Raw genomic sequence first — 23382 nt, forward strand, 5'->3', positions numbered from 1 at the left:
GAGAGAGAGGATGTCCAAGCCCGGAAACCCGAATTATGACTGAGTCATGGGGGAAAAAGAGGGAAAGGGATGCCCCAGACCCTGAGCTTACCGTCTGGATGTGGGCTCTTTTCTCTGTCTCGGTGTCTGCCCTGCAACATTGCAGGTTATGTTTTGAACAGCTTGCACTTGTTCAGCTAAAGTGTTAGAGGCACAGTTGCCTGCAGCGGTGTCTTCTTCACAACCCCCCACCCCCACCCCCAGATTTGTATTCTCTTGCCACGCTGCCTTTGTCTCGTCTGGGGCATGCGAGGGTGCCTCTGTTTAAAGTCTTGCATGTTCAATTAGTGCTTGGATTCTTTCCCCCCCCCCCCCATAACCAATGCAAGTCAGTGCTTGCAGTCTGAGCTTGATTTGCACATTAAAGAGGCCCATTAATTAAAAATTCCCGCTCCCTGGTACATTCCCTCAGGATCCCTCCATTATTTACGTAGAAAAGGAGCACTGGGGTGCAAGGTTCTCTGTTGGGTGTTCATGTCAATTGCACACCTTGCGTTGATCTTTTGTGTGCGCATGCATGTGTATGTGTTTTTAAAAACCATCAACAGATCCGGCTGAATTTCCACAGGGATGTGTTGATTCCCTCCGCCCCCTCCTACCCAGGCCTGAAATATCCCCCACATTTGCAGGGTAGGGGAGTCAGACGTTGGCTGGGATGGGGGGAATTAAGAAATCAATCTCGCTTCTTTGAGGTCCAGGCACCTACTGTCAAGATCAAGTATTTTTTTGTCTTCATTTATGCCCCCACCTTTTCCCCCCGGGGGACCCAAACTGGTGTATGTCAGTCTCCTCTCCTCCATTCAGTTCTCACAGCAATCCTGTAAGGCTGAGAGAGTGAGTGACTAGTTCAAGGTCACCCAATCAGGTTTCCGTGGCAGAGTGGGGATTCGAACTTGGGTCTCACATATCTGAGTCCCAACACTTTAACCACTACACCACACTGGCTGTGTTATGGTAGAAGTATCCTCTGTAAGGGACAGAATTTGTCTTCATGAGGACATTAGTTTTAACAAATAAATAAATTGGAGGTTTGTAGCTTTTGTAATGCAAAGCCATCTTAGAGGAACAGAATGAGGCCATTGAAGCAATCATGGAAGAGTGGAGTGGCCTCAGTCCCGTGTCTCTTCCCCTCCCTGGTTGCTCTGAACCACTGTTTTCCTTGGTTCAGAGTCTGCTCTAGCCTCTGCTGTGGGGAGGGGAGGCTGTATTTCTGAAGGTGGTTGCGGGCAGGTAAAGGTGTCGGATTTTTAATTTTTAAAATTGACTTCATTTATACTCTGCCTTTCTCCCCAGTGGGGGACCCCAAAATGGCTTACATTGTTTGCCTCTCTTCCCTTTTTATCTTCATAACAGTCCTGTGAGGTGGGTTAGGCTGAGTGTGTGTGACTAGCCCAAGATCACCCCGCAAGCTTCCACGATCGAACCTGGTCTCTCAGACCCTAGTCTGAAACTCTAACCACTACACCACATGAGCTTAGTGGAAGAGCATGTGTTTGATGTGCCAAGATCCCTGACTTTGGCTTATATCTCCCATGAAATGTTCTCAAGTCACATGGCTAGGAAGAGTAGTTGCCCATCATGCGGCCAGCACACAGGTGGCTTTGTGGCCTAGCTTGATGGAAGGACAGCTTCATGTGTTTGCAGATGGTCTATAAGAAGAGCCCCACTGGATGAGACCAGCATTCTTTTCTAATCAGTTGCCCTTGAGGGCCAGAGAATGGCACAGAGGTCGAGATGTTGCCTTCTAGCACTGGGTTTCAGAGGTTTGCTGTTTCTAAATATGGAGGTTCCTTTTAGTCTCCACGGCTAGTAGCCGCTGATGAACCTCCCATCCATGGATCTGTCTTACTCCCACTTAAAGGCATCTGCGTGCTCATGGCCGTTACTTTGTCCAGCGCCAGTCAATTCTACTATTTAATTACTCGCTGAGTAAAGGAATATTCTAGTATTATGGGAGAGGGAGAAAAGCTCCCCCTTATCCACTTTCTCCACCCCGTGCAGAATTTTATAAACCTTTATCACTTAGTTGTCACTTTTCTAAATGGATAAGTCCCAGACTCTTTAGTCTCTCCTCATAGCAAAAGGATCCCAACCCCATAATCATCTTGGTTGCCCTCTTCTGTACTTTTTCCAGCTCTGCAGTGTCCTTTTTGAGATATGGTGACTGGAACTGTCCAAAGTATTTCAAATGGGACATAAGTCTATACAAGTTCTATCCACAGGTAAGTGGCAGAATTCTTGGGCTACAGAAAGTCCAAGGTTCAGTCTCTGACGTCTCCCATGGAAGTATCCCAGGTGACCTGTGCTGGGAGAGACCCCTCTTTACCTGAGACTTTGGACAGCCATTGTCAGTCAGTGTGGACAGCACTGAGACACAAAGAGTATTGGCCTGCCTCCATCTCTTTATATGCAAAAAACAAAAGTTACTGCAAATGGCCGGGTTTGCAAGCCAAAGGGCCACCAATACCAAGCCCCCAGGGCGAAAGGCAGGCCTGCTAATGTTTACATTGTCTAGTTTTTGAAGGCAGCTAATACTACCTCCAGCAAAGACCAGGGTTACAGAAGCAGGCAATGGCAAACCCCCTCTGATAGTCTCTTTCCATGAAAACCCCAACATGGGGGTTACCATAAGTCAACCATGACTTGAGGGCACAATTTCATTTTTTCAATACAATTCCTAAACAGCAGTTGGGTCAGTTTACACAATTCAGGTCTTGATGGGTCTCAAGCAAAGGTCTTTCCCAATGCCTGATACCTGGGATCCTTCTAAATGGAAGTGACCAGAATTAACCCCCCCCCCCAGATCTTCCCCAGGCCCCAACTCAGCAGTGGCTTTCGCACAGGTAGACAGTTCAGGTATACCATAGGTATAGGTATACACCATAGACAAGTCCTTGCAGGGCAGGTAGATGCATGGCGCCTCCTAAAGAGCATTGAAGCACTGCAGTTATGGCTATCAGACTTACCTATTTATTTATGTCATTTCTAGTCTGCCTTTCTCACTGAGACTCAAGGCGGATTACACAGTGTGAGATGAGTACAGTCAGTATCAGGAACATTTCCGTAAGCAGTGCCGGAGGGTAAATAGATACAAGTTCACAAAGACACAGCATTAGCAGGAATCCGGTACAGCATAGTGGTGAGGTCTATGGTTCCTAACTCATATTTGCAAGACCGGTGGTTAGAAAATGACCTCCATTGCCTCCACTCTGCCTGTCCCTCTTCCCATGTTTTTTTCCCTAGCCTTGTCTTTTACCGCACACTGATTTAAAGTGACTCTCGTGACTCCTGTTCTCCCCCACTGAGAGTCCCAACCCACAGGTTCAAGCCCTCTTTCCTAAGTGATCTCCCATCCAGACAGATACCTGCTTAGCTTCAGCAGCAGGGTTATGTCTCACATCTTCAGTGTGCAGTAATATCTTGCAGAGTTTGCTTTCTTCTCTGTACACAAGTGACTCTCGTGACTCCCGTTCTGTACTATGTTGGGTCGACAGAGGTGATCATGTGGGAGTACGCCTAGTTTATTTAGTATATTTGTATTCTACAGCCCCCCCCCACAACAATACAAATACAGCAACAGACAAGAAGAAATGGAAGGGAAGCTTCCGATTGCTTAGTGGGTCTTCTCTCTCCACCTGCTGATCTTCTGGCCAGCTCAGGGCTCTAAGCCTCAGGCTAGGAGTCGAAGGACAAGAGTCTTTTGGCTCGTGCTTTTGGTCACACCCAGGCCTTAAATACTTGTGTGCAGAGAAGAAAGCAAACTCTGCAAGATATTACTGCACACTGAAGATGTGAGACATAACCCTGCTGCTGAAGCTAAGCAGGTATCTGTCTGGATGGGAGATCACTTAGGAAAGAGGGCTTGAACCTGTGGGTTGGGACTCTCAGTGGGGGCCGCTGAGCCCCACCTATTGAGTTGGGAGCCCCTGTGAAGCCGCTACCTTTTTTGCTACCTTTCCGAAGGGCCTGCTAGTAGCATGTATGCCCCATACCTCCCGCCCCTCTCTCTGCTGTCATGCTGAGAAGAGCTGCCAGGCCGTGAGACGAGGTTACATGGAAGTCAAGAGGATTTCTGCTTAGCGCTCTCCTTGACTTGTTGCTTGCTACAGAAACATCTCTTTGTGCTCTCCTTGTGTTTCTGGTTCCCAGCTCTCTTGGGATGTTGCCCGCTGTCTTGGCCTCGATGTTGGTGAGATCATAACTCTGTGCCCTTCTTGTCCCATGATTGTGATATCACATGACTTTGTCACATGTTTACAGCTCATTGGGTCTGGAAAGGATTGAAGTCCACTGCCCCTAGAAATTCTGTTTCTTGAGCTTCATTATGGAAGAATGGTGGCATATAGATGAAAGGAATTTATCATGGTCAGTCCTTGCCCTGGGCATGTCTTGGGTGATCATAATTACAAACAATGAAGATGATGATATGGTACCTTGTAAAGACCTGACTACTTTAATTACCAAAAAAAATCTTCCTTTTCCTTTGCAATCCAAGCTGCTTTTTTAACTAGCTAATCTTCAGTGGGTAATGTTTCCATTACCAGCAGAGCTGAAAAATCTGTACTTCATGCTGGTTGGGGAAACAGCTGGGGACCCTAGATATTTAAACAATATATAAATCATTTAATCTTTTAATGAGTCGGTCGGGAGGGGATCCAAAATGCCAGTGTTTCTGAAACGACGTTGGGCAGGAGCAGAGAGCATGCTGAGAAATGGGAACCGCACAAGACTTCGGAGTGGGTGTCCTCCTAGGTTTGCTTAAAACCCTTTGCCTTGTTCCTCAGACTTTTCTGTGGGACCCTGTGGAAAAGAATAGGAAGGAAAGTGGTTTGTCTCAGCTGCGGGTGCAATTTTCTGCAATCTCTGCAATTTTACGTGGCTTGTGTTTCCTTGGTATAAAAATAAGTAAACAAACTCTGCACCAAGATCCACCTGAGTTTTCAAAGCTGTATAATTGAAGGACATTTGGATCATTCCGTGTTTGTTAGTCGTTGGGAGGAGATTGAATCCCCAACCCGTGGGAAATCCGGGCCGGACCTCCTCATGCTGCTTATCAACAAATTTTCAGGTGGATATTTGCAGCCATAGGAGCTAGAAACTTGCTTTCCCACTACTGCCGATGGACATATGAATCAGGTGACTGGACCATCCGCTCTGATTGGCAGTGGCTCTCCAGGGTCTCAAGTGGAGCGTGGTCTTTTTTCCAGCTGCCGGCAGTGGCAAAACCACCCCGTGATGAAAAGTCTGCCAAGAAGACATCGTGATGCGATGTCCCCCCGTGGTTCAGTAATGACTCGGTGCTTGCACAGGGGACTACCTTTACCTTTACTTTGCCTTTGCAGCACAGTGGTTCAGTGTTGGGCGGTGAGTCAGCACTCTGCTGGTTCGAATCCAGCTACTGCCATGAGTTCAGCAGGTGACCTTGGGAAAGCCACTCCTTTCAGACCCGGCACCCGGTCTGTAGTGGGGATAATAACATTGACTTTGTTCACCGCTCTGAGTGGGGGCACTGATCTGTCTAGAAGAGCAGTATAGAAGCACACTGTTGTTATTACTTGAGATGTTTTCTGCTAGGTGTGCTAGGGTTTGAACCCGAGCACTTCTGCATGCACCCCCAAATGGTAAGCCCTCAGACCTTTGGTCCACCTAGCTCATTGCTGTCTCCTCTAGTTGGCAGCAGCTCTTCACAGTATCTAACTAAAGATTAAACCTCGGATTTTCTGCATGCAAAGCTGGGTGTGCGGGGGAAGCCGGTCCCTCCCTGTGAAGTTCAGGAGCTTTCTCCTTAAAAAAAAAACAGACCTTTGTATGAAGATGCCACTTAGTGAGGCAGATCATTGGTCCGTGAAGCTCAGTATTATTTCCTCTGGCTGGCAGTAGCTTTTCAAGATCTCGGGCACGGGAGGATTTTTCCCAGCACTTGGAGGGATTGAACCGGGGACCTGCTGCAAGCAAAGAGGCACCCCCCTGTTGATCCGTAACCACTCATGGGTCACTGACAATGTTCCCTCTAAGTTGTGCAGTGTTGTGAGCTAAAAATCTACTTTGTGAGCCGGAACAATAACTTTCATTAAAGTTTTGAGCGCACCTTTTTTTAAAAAAAATTATTTCATTCTACAAACATGCGAAACATACAAACAAACTACAGACTACTTTAATTTGTATTGTTTCTTGCTTAGAAGTAACAATTCAAGCAGTTATTCAAACACGGATTCAAAATATCAAACTAAATTACTCTGCAGTGGGAGTGCGGGGCCACCTGAGAGTTAATACCTGTGAGTTACAGCTGAGAATCTGTGAGTGGAGGAGTCAGACTCTGTGAGCAATTGCTCACATGCTCACATTAGCGGGAACACTGGTCACTGCATTCTCTCTAAGTTCTAAATTCCATAGTGGGTTGGGGGGGGGGTTGTGTGTGTGTGTGCGCGTGGGGGGGGGGTTCCTTTTGCTACTGCCGAATTGCAGGAAGAATTCAGCCTTGTGTGTAAATTGTTTGAGAGGAAAAGTCCGTCTAGGATTGCATTTCTCTCTTGGAATGAGATGTTAAAATATCAGACATGATTTCAGTGTGTCAGAAGTGCTTCCTAAACCATTACCATAGTACTATTACTGTACTGTTAATAAAAAAAATACTCCAAAGTAGCCACAAAGGAGATCTTAAAACTGGAGTCAGCCTATCTCAGGGCAGACAAATAAAATGGAACGGGTATACAAAACTTAAAATTAGTAAGATTAGTAAAATTCCTCCTTCCTCAGTAATTAGAGAGTCACTTCAGGAGACTAAAGTGCGAAGAGGTTAGAAATTCCCTTCCCACCTGTAGTTCTTTAGTTGTTTTGCTCTTTTCGCCCTTCTTTCACTCTTCAGTCTCACAGCTGACTTGTCACAAACAGTTAAGGAGTGTGGCTATTATCTCTCCTGATTTGCCTTGTTTAAAAGAGACTCTAGCTTGCTGCTTAGCGCAAGTAATGCAGCAGGACTCCTACCAAAGTAATCCTTACAACAGCCAGTAAGCCAGTAAATATTACGGCCATGCTGCAGATAATGGTGGTGGGGGCAACACTGTGGTCGAGTGGGTTCCCTAGCAAGTTGGCCCTGCACCGTTGATTATCCTGTGTTATAAATGCATACAACCAGGGCTTTTTTCCTGCTGGAACGCGGTGGAATGGAGTTCTAGCACCTCTTGAAAATGGTTACATGGCTGGTGGCCCCGCCTCCTGATCTCCAGACAGAGGGAAGTTTAGATTGCCCTCCGCACCGCTCCAGCGGTGCAGAGGCCAATCTAAACTCCCCTCTGTCTGGAGATGAGGGGGCGAGGCCACCAGCCATGTGACCATTTTCGCCGAGGGCGATTTAAACTTTAAAAAACTCCACCCTTGTTCCAGCTGACCCAAAGTGATGTCATTGTGCGGTCCTGGGAGCATGCGCACACTTTGCGCACACGCATGTGGTACCAGGGGCACTACCTCCCACCAAGAGTTGCCCCCTGTGCTGGCAGCCCACTGAGTTCCACCACCTCCTTTCCCAGGAAAAAAGCCCTGCTTACAACAGTGTTCTGAAAATGTGTATGGGGCATGGCAAGGGACTCTGACGCCTGCTTTCTGAGCTGTCCACATCTTGGAGAAGAGAGGGGTGAGAAACAGAAGTACCTAGGGAAAGAAGCATGGGGCAGAGTGAGAGAAGGAGGAGATGCTAAGAGGGGGAGGCCTGATCAGAGCAATGCAGCCTGTGCCAAGCAGCTGTGCTGACGAGGAAGGCGGAGGCTGGCTTATTGATCCAAAATAACCAGGCAAGTCTCTGACAGATGTACTTTAGGTACTGTGTGTTCCCCCTTTTAAATCACATCATGTTTTACTATGTTGAGGGGTAGAAGTATGTAATTTTCTTTAGTCTTCCAGGATCATTCACATGTGCAGGCTGCATTAAGTTTCACGAAATTCAGTCCCTGAGCTGCTCTGCATACACCCCAAATATAGAGGATTGGGGTGGAATCCTCAAGATCGGCTGCTCTTCGTGTCTGTAGAATCAGATTTGGCAGCTGTGGATTTGGGATATGCTTTCCGTGTGCTGGGATGCTCTGTGGCTTTGGAAGGGGGGGAAAAAACTTGCACGTACAAATCCCCATGCTGAGGCAGCAGTATGCCTCTCTGTACTTCCATTTCCAAAGAGAGACCATTGAGACACCTGGGGGCAGGGGGACTGGAACAGACAGGGATGCCTTAAGATGTTCTTTAATTTATCAGGAAATTTGATACTATCCAATCAGGACTCTGTTGCGATAATGGTTTCCTCTTGCACTCTGGGTGTTAAATTAGCTTAGCAAGACTGCCAAGAAGGTGTTATCTGTTATGCCATAATGAATGGTCACTGCTTATCTTGTATACACTTCAGGTTTGCATAGAAGTGTTGCAACCCTCTTGCATTGCATTGCTGTTGGAGACACACGCGCACACACACAGGCTTTTTGCTACTGTCTTTTCTCCTTTGTCCCCAATTATGTATATACTTATCTGCTAACAGAGGATAACATTACATAAATGTCATAAAATGGACTCTAGTCCATCAAAAGCTTGTGCCCCAATGAATCTCTTGGTCTCGAAAGTGCCACAAGCCTACTGCTATTTCTTTTCCCCCTGAGTTTGGTTGCTTCTTCCTTCCCCCACTGACACCAGCCTCTTGCCTGCAGCATCGGGGAGATCTGGTTATATTTTCTGGCATTTGCGGGGTGGGGGCACACCACAGAATGGAAAATTTTGACTTGGCGCTCTGCAAGAATGCAGGGGAGTGTGAAGAGGCTGGCTAGTGGCTTAGAATAGCAGATGTAAAATCTGCAGGCGTACCAGGCTGTGTGTTTCCCAGACTCTGCATGACAAAACAGTTTTTAAAATATAGGGGCAGGGGGGAGAAGGAAAGGGAGGGCAGCGCTTTGTGAACTGAGACATACCTTTGAAGCTCAGAAAGGTGGGGTTGTATAGGTGCGATATTGTCAGTTTTCAAATTCCCATGCTTGCACATGGCGATATTCATGTTCACATAGGAATAAGCATCTCCTCCCCCACCCCCACATTTAAAATCGAGGCCAGCGCCTTTATTATCACCTGGGTGGAAGAATTCTTAGGAGGAAGCTCCTACTAGGGAGGGGAGAGGGAACTCTCGTGCTCTTCTCTACAACTATGGCTGTGCATAGTGTTGTGGTTGGAACTGCACATTACAGTGGATGGAAGGTTGCTGATGAAAATGGCCATCCTAAGTGGAGCCTTCCCCACAATGTTTAGTTCATCCACTTGTGGTGGCATAGTATCTCAAATTGCCAGGCCCCTGTTGTACAGTATTAGCTGCGCTGGGGTTTTAAACAAGGGGAAACATGCTACAATCAACATTATTGGGAACGCTGAACACGTGGCTTCTATTTTTGGTAGCATCTCCATGTTGGATGTGATGCGTAACTGTTCCAAACCACTGGAGAGAGGATATAGGAAGTTGCCTTCAGCTAGGTAGGGTCATCTCTTGCCCAGTATTTGGATTTCCAGTGGGCAAAAATCTTTGCACCTCTGAAACGATCATGTTGCTAAGGCAAAGCATTTCACCCAGTATTGACTAAGTCACGGGCTGATCTTTTTCAGCCTTGCTGTTTTTGGAACTGGGACCTTTGATACACAAACCATGTGCTTGACCACTAAGTTACAGCCCTTTCCTCAATTTGTACCTGTTGTGGATAGCATTTTGGTTTTTTTAAAAAAGGAGGAGAAACCAGGGTCAAAGTAGCCAAGACTCCTGGATACCTAAGCATTTTTTATTGCTGTGTAGGGAATGTTGTTTTGCCAGCTCTGCCCATGATCTGAATCCTAGTATTTGACAATATATTGAATCCTAGTACTTTTAAAATATGTGCAGTTTTGGCAGACTTCGACGGAACTGTCCTGGTTTGGCAAGTATCAATGCCTTGTCTTTGAGAGAGAAATGGCAAACTTTTCTTGGGAGTCTTTTGACTTCTCTATACTACACTACACTTGATCTCAGCCAAAAGGCCAAGAAGCAACTTTTTAATGATACTTTTTTGATTCCTGGGTCAGTTGTGGGCTGGTGTTGTGTAAAAACATGAGCTGGGTGGTTTCCGGTCCAAATCTTGGCCTTTGCCACAAACTCACTAGGTGGTCTTCGCCAAGTCCTATTTCGTTCAGCCTCTCCATGTTTGGGATGGGGCGGCCATAATACTGACCTACTTTACAGACCTGTATGTAGGGTTCTGAAGATGGTAATGTGTATGTGTGAACCCTGACTATACTTGACGTGCAAACTTTGCCAGTCCCCTATGACACACACATACACACACCCTCTCGCTGAATACAGTGTGGAAATAAGGCAGACGTTTTCGAACAGAGGAGCATATAAATGAAAAAGTGAGCCCTGACTCATGAAAGCTTGTATTGAATTAAATATCTTTAAGGTGCCACTGGGCTGCTGTGTAATTTTGCTGTGACAGACTAACATGGCTAGCCCTTTGCAAACCCTTTTCCCTGCCTCCCCCCTTCACATTGCTGTTGGGGAAAGATGCTTTTGGCTTTAGCACAAACGGTGAAGAAGTCGTTGCTGCATCCCAACTTTCAGAACAGTGGCATGCCCGAAGCGTGGGCATGATGCTTTGTTGCCGAAGTTGGGAGGCCTTAAAATGCTAAAGCTTATTGTTATTCCGAGTTGATAATCTCTGCCTTGCTTTAATAATTTTTCCTCATGCCTGGATAGCCCGCGAGTTGCACGATAATCACTCACACAGCTTTGTAATCAATGCCCAAAGTAATAGGATTCCGCTGGCCAACGGCAATTAATAAATTTGTGTCTTTTTTTAAAACACTAGCAAGTCGGGCCTGAAATACGACTGACTGGCTTTTCCTCATTTGCATATTTATTGCAGTGGAAAAATTCTCGCGGAATGATTGATGTTGAGCCTGCCTCTTGAATTCCAAGCAGCGCATTATTATGAAATGAAAAATGCCGGCCATACAGTTGATTAAAGTTGAAGACAGTGGAATCGGTGTTTTTTAAGATTGTGGGAGAATTAAAGGCATATTTTAATAGATGTTGACAAGAAGTGAACTAACAAAAGCAAAGCAGAGGATTTGCTTGAAAAGATTTAATCAAACTTGTTTCTTGGGGGATTAATTGCTGGGGATGACTAGTGGCCCGGGGGGGGGGAGGCCGGCGAGGGGGAGGCCTGGCTTGTGGGGCTGAATGAGAACTATTGTTCTTGGGCCAACATATTGAGCGTCCCTTTTGACCTATGGTTTAACTCCGGTCCCTGAGCCATCTACAGAAGAGGAGAAGAAGTAACCTCTCAATCTTAACTGGAGGGACAGAGAGCTCTAGCGTTTGCCTCTAACAACTGTGTTGAAGACAAAAATGACAAAAATGGGAGAAGTGAGGTAGTCGCGTTTCGAGTTTCAGATCGGGTGTCTTCCAGCTGTGATCCAGGAAGGAGGGTATCTTTCCCATCAGTGCTGTAGAGACCCAATTGCAGGTTCCTTGTTTGTGAAGACCAGATAAATTCTGCTCTTCCCGCAAAACTGGTTAACTCCCCTCATCTTTAATAGTATCTCCAAGGGCAGTGCTGTACCTTTGCCTTTAGAGGTGCCCTCCAACACTTTTTGTATAGGAACTAATTTTTAACCCTGGTGTCTCCCACCACTGAGAATCAAGCCCCCTTTATCACTTTAGCATGTGCCCCTCCCAAACAGCATGTAATCCCATTCTACTTAGTTTTATTGTGCTAGGTATGTTAGGAATGTTAGGAGGTGTCTTATATACACCATTCTTCTCTCTAGAAGCTAAAACGACAAAAGGAAGGCTATCATACTTTGGTCATATCAGGAGAAGACAAGATTCTCTGGAAAAGTCAATAATGCGAGGAAATGCAGAAGGCAGTAGGAAAAGAGGAAGATGATGAGATGGCTCGACTCAATAAAAGAAGCCACGTCCTCCAGTTTGCAAATCTGAGCAAGTCTGAAGAAGTGAGCTGTGGCTCACGAAAACTCATACCCACCACAAATTTTGTTAGTCTTACAGTTGCTACTGGACGCTTGCTCTTTTCTACTGAGCAAGTCTGTTAACGATAGGATGTTTGGGAGGTCTTTCATTCATAGGGTCACCATAGGTCGAAGGCAACTTGACGGCACATAACACACACATACTCACACTCACACTTCTTTCAGCGAGTTCAGAGGGCGATCCTGGTTCATGCTTTCACCAGTTGTATGCGGTAGGCTAGATGGCAAAAACCATGGCTAGCCTGAGAACTTTGTTGTTGAACAGGGATTTGATCCCAGGCACTTCTATCCAAGCCCGTTACTCTTTCCCCCGCCATGTTCTTCCTCATTCTGTGTTAATTTACCCACCATATTTGCTGCACAAATGTGAGTTTAGTTTTCTGCACCCTCCCACCTTTAACCTCAGTTTCAGTCTCCTGTCTGTGAATACACCGCTGTCCCTGTTGAAGTGTACTTTGAGGGGAAAGACCTTTAATCCTTAAATATCTAAGCACCTAGTGAGCTGCTTCTCACATTCTCAAGGGTTGTTTTCTGGGCTCGTGCTAGATGTTACAGTAGAAGAAGACGGCTGCAGAAAACAATGGCCACTACTCTTGCCTCGCCTCTTTTCCAGTTATGTCAGTGAGATGTGCAGGGACAATTTTCAGCTGGAACGTAGTGGAACGGAGTTCTGGCACCTCTTGAAAATGGTCACATGGCTGGTGGCCCCGCCCCCTGATCTCCAGACAGAGGGGAGTTGAGATTGCCCTCCGCGCTGCAGCGCGGAGGGCAATCTCAACTCCCCTCTGTCTGGAGATCAGGGGGCGGGGCCACCAGCCATGTGACCATTTTCTTTGAGGGCAACTTATTGAGTTCCACCACCTCTTTTCCCAGAAAAAAAGTCCTGCAGATGTGACATCATTGCATTGGAGTTTCCCCACCCGTATAAGCAGCAGTGAATAAAATGGAGTTGAGGGGCTAATGCCATGTTACACATTTTGTACTACGAGGTGTTGGTGGTGGGGACACGATACAGCCCTGCAGCAGCTGTAACATCTCCTTTCAGCCCTCATTGTAATGAAATAAATAGAAATGTGACCTGTGAATTACTAAAGGACTACATAATCTAAAACTGGTAGCTGCCACTTTGCGGTCATTGGAGGATCAGCTGGATAAAAATCTGACCATTTAATAATAATGTAAAATAGTAAAGAGTCCAGTAGCACCTTTAAGACTAACCAATTTTATTGTAGCATAAGCTTTTAAGAACCACGGCTCTCTTCATCAGATGCATCGTCAGCTTTCGAGAACCAAAGCTCTCTTCGTCAGATGCATCGAGAACCGCAGCTCTCTTCGTTAGATGCATCTGAAGAGAGCTGTGGTTCTCGAAAGCTGACAATGCATCTGACGAAGAGAGCTGTGGTTCTTGAAAGCTTGTGCTACAATAAACTTGATTAGTCTTAAAGGTGCTACTGGACTCATTACTATTTTGCTAACTCCTCTGGAGTAATCAAAATGATTTTTAAAAAATGGAAAGTCACACACAGCTTAACACAGCTAACTCCTCTGGAGTAATAATAATGATTTCTAAAAAATGGAAAGTCCCAGTTCCTCTCCATGTTTCTGCCTGTTGCTTTTTTTCCTGCCCTCCTTTCAAGGATCACAGGGTCTGTGGCTCCATTTTATCCTCACAACAGCCCTGCAAGGTCAGTTCGGCGGAGGGCGTGATCGGCCTAAGTGTGCTCAGTAACGGCTGAGTGAGGAGTTGTACCAGGGTCTCCCCCCTCCTAGCCCAGCACTGTTGCTCTTGCACCACCGTGGTGCTCTCATCGCTACAGATCACCCGTGTAAGCTCACCAATTGACCTGCATTAGGGATTTGAACTGGAGGCCCCAAATGTAGCCACCGGTATACCAGATTAGACTGGCTCTCGCTGTGCCGTTTCCATTCCTCATTCATCCTCACTCATTCATCCCACAAAACATACCTCTCCAAGTGCTTTGGTGGGCTGGTTTGTGGGATGATGGATTGGCCTGTAAAGCGTGTGCTTCCAGCAGCCCCATCCTATCCCTCCATCAAGCCTTTCCAGGTGTCTGTTCTCAGAACAGAATGTAATACATATGCTGCCTTCTCTTTGCATATGTTGAGTGTCAGCTGCAGTGATCCCCCCTCCCCTCCCAGTAATATATCTCTCAGCGCTTTCCCCATTCAGGAATAGATGTGTAATATGTGCTTGATGGTGAAAATAATTCCCCACTTTATCTCTGCTTTGTTCTCCTCTCCTGTAAAGCCCTGCCTGCCACTCGTCACGCAGGGCGATACGATGGTTCCTTTTGTGCTTTTCTTGGTGCTGTGTAAGCCCGTCCGCCACGGAAGGGTTTGCCCTTTTGAAACAGGATGACAGCTTGGCAGAGAGAGAGAAAGAAGAATCTATATTGTCACTTTTCCACCCCCAGATCCCCAAATTACAGACTCATAGCCTTGCCGTTAGGCACAAAACATTATTTTACCAGCTTGTCTACCATCAGATATCTCTGTGCTTCAGGGCGAGGGATGGCTGTGCTTCTTGCACCAAGGGCAAGCTGGGTGAGCTTGCCTGTTCTCTGTAGCTTGTCTTGAAACAGAGACTTCTCAGAATTCTTCAGGCTGCTACCTCTGATCCTCTTTCAAGAAGTATTGTAAGCATGCCCCCCTTTTTCTTTGGCCTTCTCTTTACTCTTGACAATCAGCTGGAGTTTCCGTCTCAGTTAATAATGCTTACTGCTTTTTAAACAGATAAACAGCATAAATATTTCCACGCCCCTTTCGTCTAAAATCAGAAGCTCCCCTGCACAAATATAGGTAACAGTTTTTGAAAAATCTCTTAACAAGCGATTTGAAATAAAATTGCTTCTATGCAGTGAAAGTAGGAAGGGGGAAACTGCAGAACCAAAAATAACCTGAAAATAATTCAGTGTTCAGAAATGCGCACCTATCCTAAATGCCTTTCAGAGCAGTCCTTACTAGCCCTGGAAAGGGCATTACCATTAGGGGACCATTCCATAGCCCTGTTCCATAAGTCTAGGATGCAGCGCATGTTATGTGCCATCAAGTCACTTCCGACTTATGGCAACCCTGTGAATTAACAGCCTCCAAAACATCCTATCATTGACAGTCTTGCAATGTACAGGCTGCAAATGTTGAACAGATTTGGAGTAACATATGCTGCTGCTACTCTTCAACTAGCTGGTTTCTCCAGTAAATGGTGTGTGTGTGGAGAGAGCATGTTTTCATGATGGTGCTGGGGACAATTCCTCTGTATCAAGGAAACCTCTCACTTTTATCCCATCTTTCCAAGGAGCTTTGGGTGGTGTAGGCGGATATTTCTTTCAGGAATAGTCTGATTTGCCATTGGTTGATAATAGAGCTTCCTCTAGATGCAATGATGCGTCCCTCTTCTTAAAAAAGAGGAGATTCACAGCTTGGTGTGTGTGTGCGTGTGCATGTGCATGTGTGTGCGCGTATGCATGCGCGCGCTGGCACTCTGGTCAGTGATGCTTTAATATATTTTGGCAGCTTTGGTTAGTACACCAACTGCAGCCCTTCCTACCAAGTTAATCACAACCACACTCAGGTTTGACTACTGCAGTGCATTCAGCATGGGACTGCCTATGTATGCTCTTTGGAAACTCAATTGGTACAAAAAGTGGCAGTCTAGCTGTGAACTGTAACCTCTTATGAGCAAGAGTCCAGTAGCACCTATAAGACTAACAAAATTTGTGGTAGGGTATGAGCTTTCATGAGTCACAGCTCACTTCTTCAGATATAAACATTCCCGCTCCCCTTTCATCTAAAATCAAAAGACTCCCTGCACCAGTACAGGTAACAGTTTTTTAAAAAATTTTGCACAAGCAACTGGAAATAAAACTGGGTTTAATTTGTTATTAGAATAATCCCAGAATTTCAGCCCATGAACTGGTTACTTTGGCAGGGCTCAGTCCTCTGTGGTGCAAAGAGAGATTCTCCGAGCCTGCGCAGTGTGTGTTTTCCTCTCCGCTAAGTAACCACAGTTTGGCAAAGCCAAGTGAGCTGTGACTCCTGAAAGCTCCTACCCTACCACAAATTTTGTTAGTCTTCTAGGTGCTGCTGGACTGTTGTTCTCTTCTGCTGCTACAGGCAGACTAACAGGGCTACCCATCTTGATCTTTTAAGGGCGATTACACTGGCTGGCTGTTTGTTTCCAGACTGTCCAGGATTGGGGTATTTTAAGGATCACATTAACGGGACCCTCCTGGTCAGTTGAACTCTTGGGGAGAGGAAGAATCGTCTCATTTATTTGTTCCAGGAGCCTCTTCTCAGCAGCACACGAGTCTTTCTTGCAAACAATTTGGAAGAGATGGCCCTTCCCAGAAACAAGAGTGCAGATGTGAGACCCTGACAGCAATCCTGCTTACAGCTTTGAATATTCAAAGTTCATTTTGTGTGTAATGTAGAATGGTGTCAGTTGTGACCTGCCAAGCGATATTTAGCTCACAATCAGTCATGGGCTGAACAGAAACCGCCTGTGTTTGCTCTCTGCCTGGAGCAACAGGGTTGCCAAGCATTTGGGAGGCAACCTATCATGAGTCGTACGTTCTACAGGCCTGCATTGGAACAGCCTTGTAAGGTAGGCCTGTGGCAGGGGGGAAGCTGAGAGAGTAGCGGTCTTGCCCCAGGGCTCCTTGTGAGTTCATGGCCGAGGTGAAATTTGAACTAACGACTTTCTGCGTCAAAGCCCAGCTTCCTAGTTACATCAGCTCTCAAAATGAAAATATTTCCCCTTTATTGTATCTTTCCCTGTGCTGCCCTAGCAGGTTTTAGGCCGTTGGCAAAGATGCTTGCTTCATTTTTAGTTCGTACAGCACGTGGCACAACAGTTAAGCACTAGAAGCAGCTGCCATTGTTACCTCCTTGGAGAGAGGGATCATGTACGGTGTTTAGTAGTTGGTGGCTCAGGCAGGGTACCCTTAAACTGGGTTTAGTTTGTTACTGGGACAGTCCCAGAATTTCAGACCATGAGCTGCTTGCTTTGGCAGGGCTCAGTCCTCTGTGATGCGAAGCGATATTCTCTGAGCCCGCACAGTGTGTTTCCCTCTCTGCTAAGTAACCAGTTTGGCAAAGCCTATCTGAGATCAGACAATAAAACTTTGAAGCCAGATGCTTAGCATTGAAATAGGGCTGTGGCTGAGCATGTCCGTCCGTCCATCCGTCTGTCTGTCTCTTCCTCTGAAATTAGGCACTGTTCTTAATCTGCCAATATTTAATAAAAAATAGCCATGCTTTTGTCCCTCATTGTGGATGGGTGGAAAGCCCTTGTCTGCTATTTTTTTCGAAAATTAATCAAGAGATTAGAGCATGGCTGGGGGCTTCTCATTTAAGAAGAAGGCTCATGGGGGACGTGACAACCGATCTTCAAAGTACGTACAGTGCGGCAAAACAGAGGACTTCTCTTCCCGTTCCCAAAAAGATAGACCTTGGGAACGCCCAAGGAAGTTAACGGGCAGACCAGAGAGGGTATCGCTTCCCGCAGTGCTTTCTTAACTTCTGGAGCTCTCTGTTCCATCATGTATTGATAGGCACTAATTCTGATGGCTTTAAGTGGAGACTCGGTGGATCTGTGGCGGTCCATCCCTGGCTATTAACCGTGGTAATTTCCATGCTCCGAATATCTGTTGTGGAGGGAGGGTAAGCAGAGGCTTCGACCCTCCTGTGTCTGGTTTGGCACTTGTTTCAGAGGCAGCTGGAGGCTGGCAGTCCCTGCACCAAAAGGGGAAGCTGGACGAGCAGGGCGGCTATTCTCAGATGATTTGGGTAACACAAGCTCTCTGGAGTGGGGGAGGGGTTGCGTACTGAATTAAAAGACCTTCTGATAATAGCATTGTGTTTCTACTGGTGCTCAGGATTGACACGCAGTGACCCAGTTGTCATGCCCGCAGAGCCTGGGTGAAAAGCAGTCCCTCTGCTGCCTGCAACGGCCTGTTGGGTGTTCCGTATCTCCCTCCCGTCCCGGCTCTTCCTATGTTTGCAGCTGCCTGCTAGCCTCTTCTTAGGAAGGTAACTCTGGTTTCATTTTGTTCTGCAGACTACAAAGCCCTCAAAGCTTTGCTGCGATCACTGGTGGATCTCCAGGATGAGCTGCTGTACCAGTATTCAGGCACGAGGCATCTGGTGGCTGATGGGCAGTGCGTGGAAGAGGAGAGGTAAATGCTGGGTGCTGCCAGTGCCCCAGTCAGCCCCTGTTTCCATATCCATTCCAACAACTAACCTCCTTAAGCTGCATTGGAGCTCCTTCCTGACAAGAGTGTACGCCATGGCGTTCGGGGTCCTGTCATTCAAAACAAAGATGGTGACGGGTGGTGATGGAAGACATAAGAACACAAGCAGGGGGTGGGGGGTGGTGGTGGAGTGAATGGAGCGGAGTGACTTGGGGTCTGACAAAACAAAACTCCTTCCGAAATGCATGGCTTTGTTTGTTTGTTTGTTTATGTATTTATGTCATTATGTCCACCTTTCTCACCGAGACTCAGGGCGGATTACATAGTGTGAGATGAGCACAGTCAGTATCAAGGACATTTCAATAAACCATGCCATAGGGTAAATAAACGCAAGTTTACAAAGACGTAACTTCAGCAAAAATCCAATACAGCGTTGAAGAAATGCTGAAGCAGAGCATAAGCAATTCTAGGACTGGCATTAAACAACATGTAGCTACCCGGTAGGATCATACTTAAGACCAGGGCTTTTTTTCAGCGGGAACACAGTGGAACGGAGTTCCGGAACCTCTTGAAAATGGTCACATGGCTGGTGGCCCCGCCCCCTGATCTCCAGACAGAGGGGAGTTGAGATTGCCCTCCGCGCCGCCAAGCGGCATGGAGGGCAATCTCAACTCCCCTCTGTCTGGAGATCAGGGGGCGGGGCCACCAGCCATGTGACCATTTTCTCCAAGGGCAACCCCCTGAGTTCCGCCACCTCTTTTCCCAGAAAAAAGCCCTGCTTAAGACAATAGGAAGTACGTAGCAGCACATCTTTAAAGCAGCAGATAGTACGTAAGGCAGCCTCGTGGTGAAGTCGTTAGTGAAGCATCTCTTTGAGACCACCTCCCTACAATACAGCCCTCCTGTCTGAGAATCTGGTTGATGTATCTGATTGATGCATGCAGTTGCAGCAGCGGCCTGTGACCTGGCGGGGTGCGGGGGGTGTCATGTCCGCACCCCTCCATGCCGTTAAATTCTGCTGATGTGTTGCTATGAACCATTGTTCTGTGCTGAACCATTGTTCTGTGCTGTGTCTTGATATCGTATTGCTGATGTCATAACATGCCTTGTATTCACAGGCCTGCTGTATCCAGAGTGTCTTATCTCTTGTGCTTTGAAGCTCAGTGTCTCTGACCTTGCAAACCTGCTAGTTCTCAGGGGGAAGAAGAATACCGTGTTTCATTTTTAATCTATTGCCTCTCTCCTGTCTAGACGAAGCATGTAAACTATTTAGGGAGTTCTCAGGACTGTTTCACGCCAGAAGTTATGTTTTCCTGTTGGGAGGGAGGATGAGTATTTGGGACCTATATGAACCAGAGTTTTACAGATCTTGTTATTCCTGTCAACTTCTGATCAACCTGTGAACATATCTATGAACATGATTGGATTCCTTGAATAAAGCCTTTTCAACCAAGACCATGGAGTGCTTGCTGTGAGGGTACAGGGGTTTATCTGCCATAGCCTGTCATCCATGGACCTAACAGGGGGAGGCATGATAACACCCTAGGCTCCTTGGAAACAAGGCAGATCTGAATAGCTCAGGTGAGCCTGATAACATCAGATCTCAGAAGCTAAGCAGGATCAGCCTTGATTAGCAATTGGATGGGAGACCTCCAACGAAGACCAGGGTTGCAGAGGCAGTCAATGGCAAACCACTTCTGTTTGTCTCTTGCCATGAAAACCCTGCCAGGGGGTCACCATAAGTCAACTATGACTTGAGGTCACTCACCACCACCACCAGGTATAGGTACATGATGTTTGGTATTTGCTGTTATAATGTGGTTATATCTCCTGCCTTTCTCTACTTTAAAGGGGGATTAAACAAATTCCTGGAGGAGAATAAATCTTGTCAGTGACCTGTTGGAGCCACAATAGCTTAGTGGTCTACGAGAAGAGCTGAACAGTGGGAGCACCTCTGATCCCCCCCACCCCCCCGGATCAATTGCTGTGCCTTGGTCTGGGCCAAAATTGCTTTCAGTGAAGGAGCAGGTTAATTCTTGTTAGTGGTAGTTGTTTGAACTCACCAGTCAGCTGCCATTGAAAACCTAGAGAGAAAGGCAGAATATAAATCTTGAAAATAAATGGAACCTCCATGTACAGAGACAGTATACCACTCGGGCACGATGGTAAGGGAGGCCCTTCCTTCCTACCCTGCTTGTGGGGTTCGCCAGGGGTATGTGATTGGGAGCAATATCCTGGCTAGGTGGGACTCTTGGCCTGATCCAGCAAGGCTGCTCTAACCTCCTTACGTCAAGCCTTTGCAATCCAGATTTGCGAAGAGTCCCATATTGTATTGAGAGTCTTGTGTTTTTTGTTGTTTTAGTACTGAAGAGATCCCAAGCGGGAGTGATGAAGAAGGTGAAAGGGAGGATATGACGAGGAAGAGGCTGCCGAAGCGGCTGCTCAAGCGGAAGCTTGCAATGGATGAGTACCCGGCGTTTGCGGCCAAGCGGTTTACTGAGTTCCAGGCCTATCGGAACAGCACCTTGCAGAAGTGGCACGACAAGACCAAGCTGGCCTCTGGCAAAGTGGGGAAGGCAAGGAGAGCGCAGCTGCGGGGAGGGAGGGAGGGGCCCTGTGGACCAGTGTTGCAGAAGGCCTTGCTAGGCAAATTTCATGTTGAAATCAGATCGTTCCCCAAAACTGTGAATGCTCCGGTCATAGACCTTGGGAGGCTTGGTTTCAGATTCTACCGTAGGTCTCACACACACACAGCATAAATAATACAGACAAAACAGGAGAAATGTTGTGGAATAAATTCATAGGGCAGCACAATCGTGTCCCCAGACAGCAAAATTATCTCAGGATACAGGGTCTCACTGCATGAGCTATGAGCCATGTTCCAGTTTCCACAACAGTCTTTACCAGCAGCACCTTAGAGGCTAACAAAATGTATTCCTGTGCAGGGGTCATTTCGTAGAAAAAGAGCTGGAAGAACTCATTAGTATAACTCATTAGCATATCTCAGCATATGCCACGCCCCTTGCCATCACCGGAAATGTGGCTCCTTATTGTTGGTTTGTCATCACCGGAAATGTGTCATTAGCACAACTGATTTACATCTGCCACACCCTCTGACATCACCTATCCTGGCTGTTTTGGACCCAATCCTGGCCATTCAGGGCTGAAATTGGGATCAAAGTGGCAAAAAGGGGCTGAAAATGGCCGAAAAGAGGCCAAAAATGGTCAGGATTGGGCCGCTGCTGAGCAGGTGAGTGATCCACTACCCGTCAGAGGCCTGACCCAGGCTGTTTCGGCCCCAATCCAGGACGAAACGGGCCCAAAATGGCCGAGAGTCAGGTGGGCGGGGCCACCTGACATGTGACCTGTTTGAGGAACTGCTGGAACTGCGTTCCTGTGCGTTCCCCCTTGAAATGAGCCCTGTTCCTGTGTAAGCTGTGCTGAATCAGATTCTGCCTCCTCAAGTGCCCCTGATAAATTGATCTCTCACTTGCAAAAACGTACCCTGGATTGGATTTTGGTGGCCTTTGAGGTGTGACTGGAGTTCTGTTTTATTGTGTGCATGATCCTGTTGCTCTGATGCAAACATAGAGCCTCTCATGCACAGGGGGTAGAAATGCCGTGCGCTAGAAATCCCTTTCGTGGGAGGCAGCAGGAAGTCTCACTTGGCCAGGATCACGTCCAGTCGTATCAGCCTTGGAGCACTCTTGTGTTTCTACTGTGGGCGTGAGCATTTAATCATACTCGGCATCTTGGCTTCTGTCATTTGGAGCAGCCTGTGAGAGGTGACGATGTCAGGCTGATAGGTGACAGGTGATCGTGATCGGCTTGAAATCTCAGAGGCAACGGGGAGTGGGGTTTCCAGTGGTTAGGGGTGGAACTTCATTCCCCTCTTCATGGCTGGCCAAGCCCAGCACAAGCTGTGTATAATAAGGGAAGGTATGCGAATTCACTTAGTTTTCGTAAGTTGCAGGTCCTAGGTCTTCTTGGCGTAAGCAGAGATTGAACGCAGTCTTGGTTATCCCTTCTCCTGTTCTGCAAAGCACCCTCAATTATAATGTATTATTTCACTGTCCTTGCAAGGATGTCTTGCAAGCCCCCGGGAGTCTCCTCCTTTTATTCAGTGTGGGTAGGCATGTGCTCTGCCCCCATGCCTAGCATACATTTGGTGCTAATTAAAAGCATTGCATAACAGTTGGATAAAAGAAATTACCAGTCATGGGGCAAAGGTAGCCTATAAATGAAGTTAATACATTTCAGAAGTCCTGCCTTTACATTGTATTAAGAAGTGAAAAGTAGCCTCATCAAAATTTGGCCGTCTCAGCTGGTCTTCCAGAAGAGAATGGAGAAAACGGAAAGGACTAGGACCGCTAGCTGGGCCAGCCCTCTGCCTAAAAAGCTGCCTGTGGATCCATTTGAGGTGTGGTTCATGTGTGCAGGGGAATGGTGTGGCAGAGACTGGAGCTGGCAGAACGGCCTGTGCCAGTTCAGATTGGTGGACGGTCATAGAGGATCACGTGTTGCAGTGTCTCCGTATGTTTAAAAACTCCCTACAAACGGAAAGGTGGAACCAGCAAATACAAAGAGAAACCTTTTCCCTGTCGGGCTAGTTTCCGGCTTGTATGGGGAGGGGGGTTACAGGTGAAGGAATTCCAATGCTGGCATCTATAGCCTGCAGCCTGAAGCAGTGCAGTCTGTTCTGCCTTGTCGCCTCTTCACTTTCCAGCCCACATGTGCGCTGCAAGCAGGGAGAAAATGCCGTTTCAATAAGTTAGGTGTCAAATGAAAACGAAGCGAACCCCAGCCATGGAGAAGGCTTTTGTTTGTGTTACTGGGCCTCTTGGACTGCAGCTACAAGTCAAATGGCTGTTTCAAGTGGCAAATATATGTTTGCCTCCCTGACAATGCTCTGCTTACAGGATTGTGCAGTTAGCTTGCATATGCAGTTAACTCGCCTAGGTGCGTTGTATTGATTTGTACTCTATTATTTGTCCCTTGAACATTGCTCAGAAAGGGTTGCACAGCTGGCATTAAGGGGTTAATATCAGTTTTTTACAAGGTGTGTGTGTGTGTGTGTGGGAGGGGGGTGGTT

The 23382-nt window shown here is 47.0% G+C and overlaps 1 protein-coding gene across 1 annotated transcript in view; it reads left to right on the plus strand.

The window, feature by feature from the left end:
• The window catches only part of AATF (apoptosis antagonizing transcription factor), a 107446-nt gene that overhangs the window by 22746 nt on the left and 61318 nt on the right, over nucleotides 1-23382 (plus strand). The window contains exons 5-6 of the mRNA XM_055000973.1: nucleotides 18158-18275; nucleotides 20653-20866. Of these exons, the coding sequence (XP_054856948.1) occupies nucleotides 18158-18275; nucleotides 20653-20866 (332 nt within the window). The remainder of the gene's footprint in view (nucleotides 1-18157; nucleotides 18276-20652; nucleotides 20867-23382) is intronic.

This window comes from Eublepharis macularius, chromosome 17 (genome assembly GCF_028583425.1).
Source record: "Eublepharis macularius isolate TG4126 chromosome 17, MPM_Emac_v1.0, whole genome shotgun sequence".
Classification (NCBI taxonomy): domain Eukaryota; kingdom Metazoa; phylum Chordata; class Lepidosauria; order Squamata; family Eublepharidae; genus Eublepharis; species Eublepharis macularius.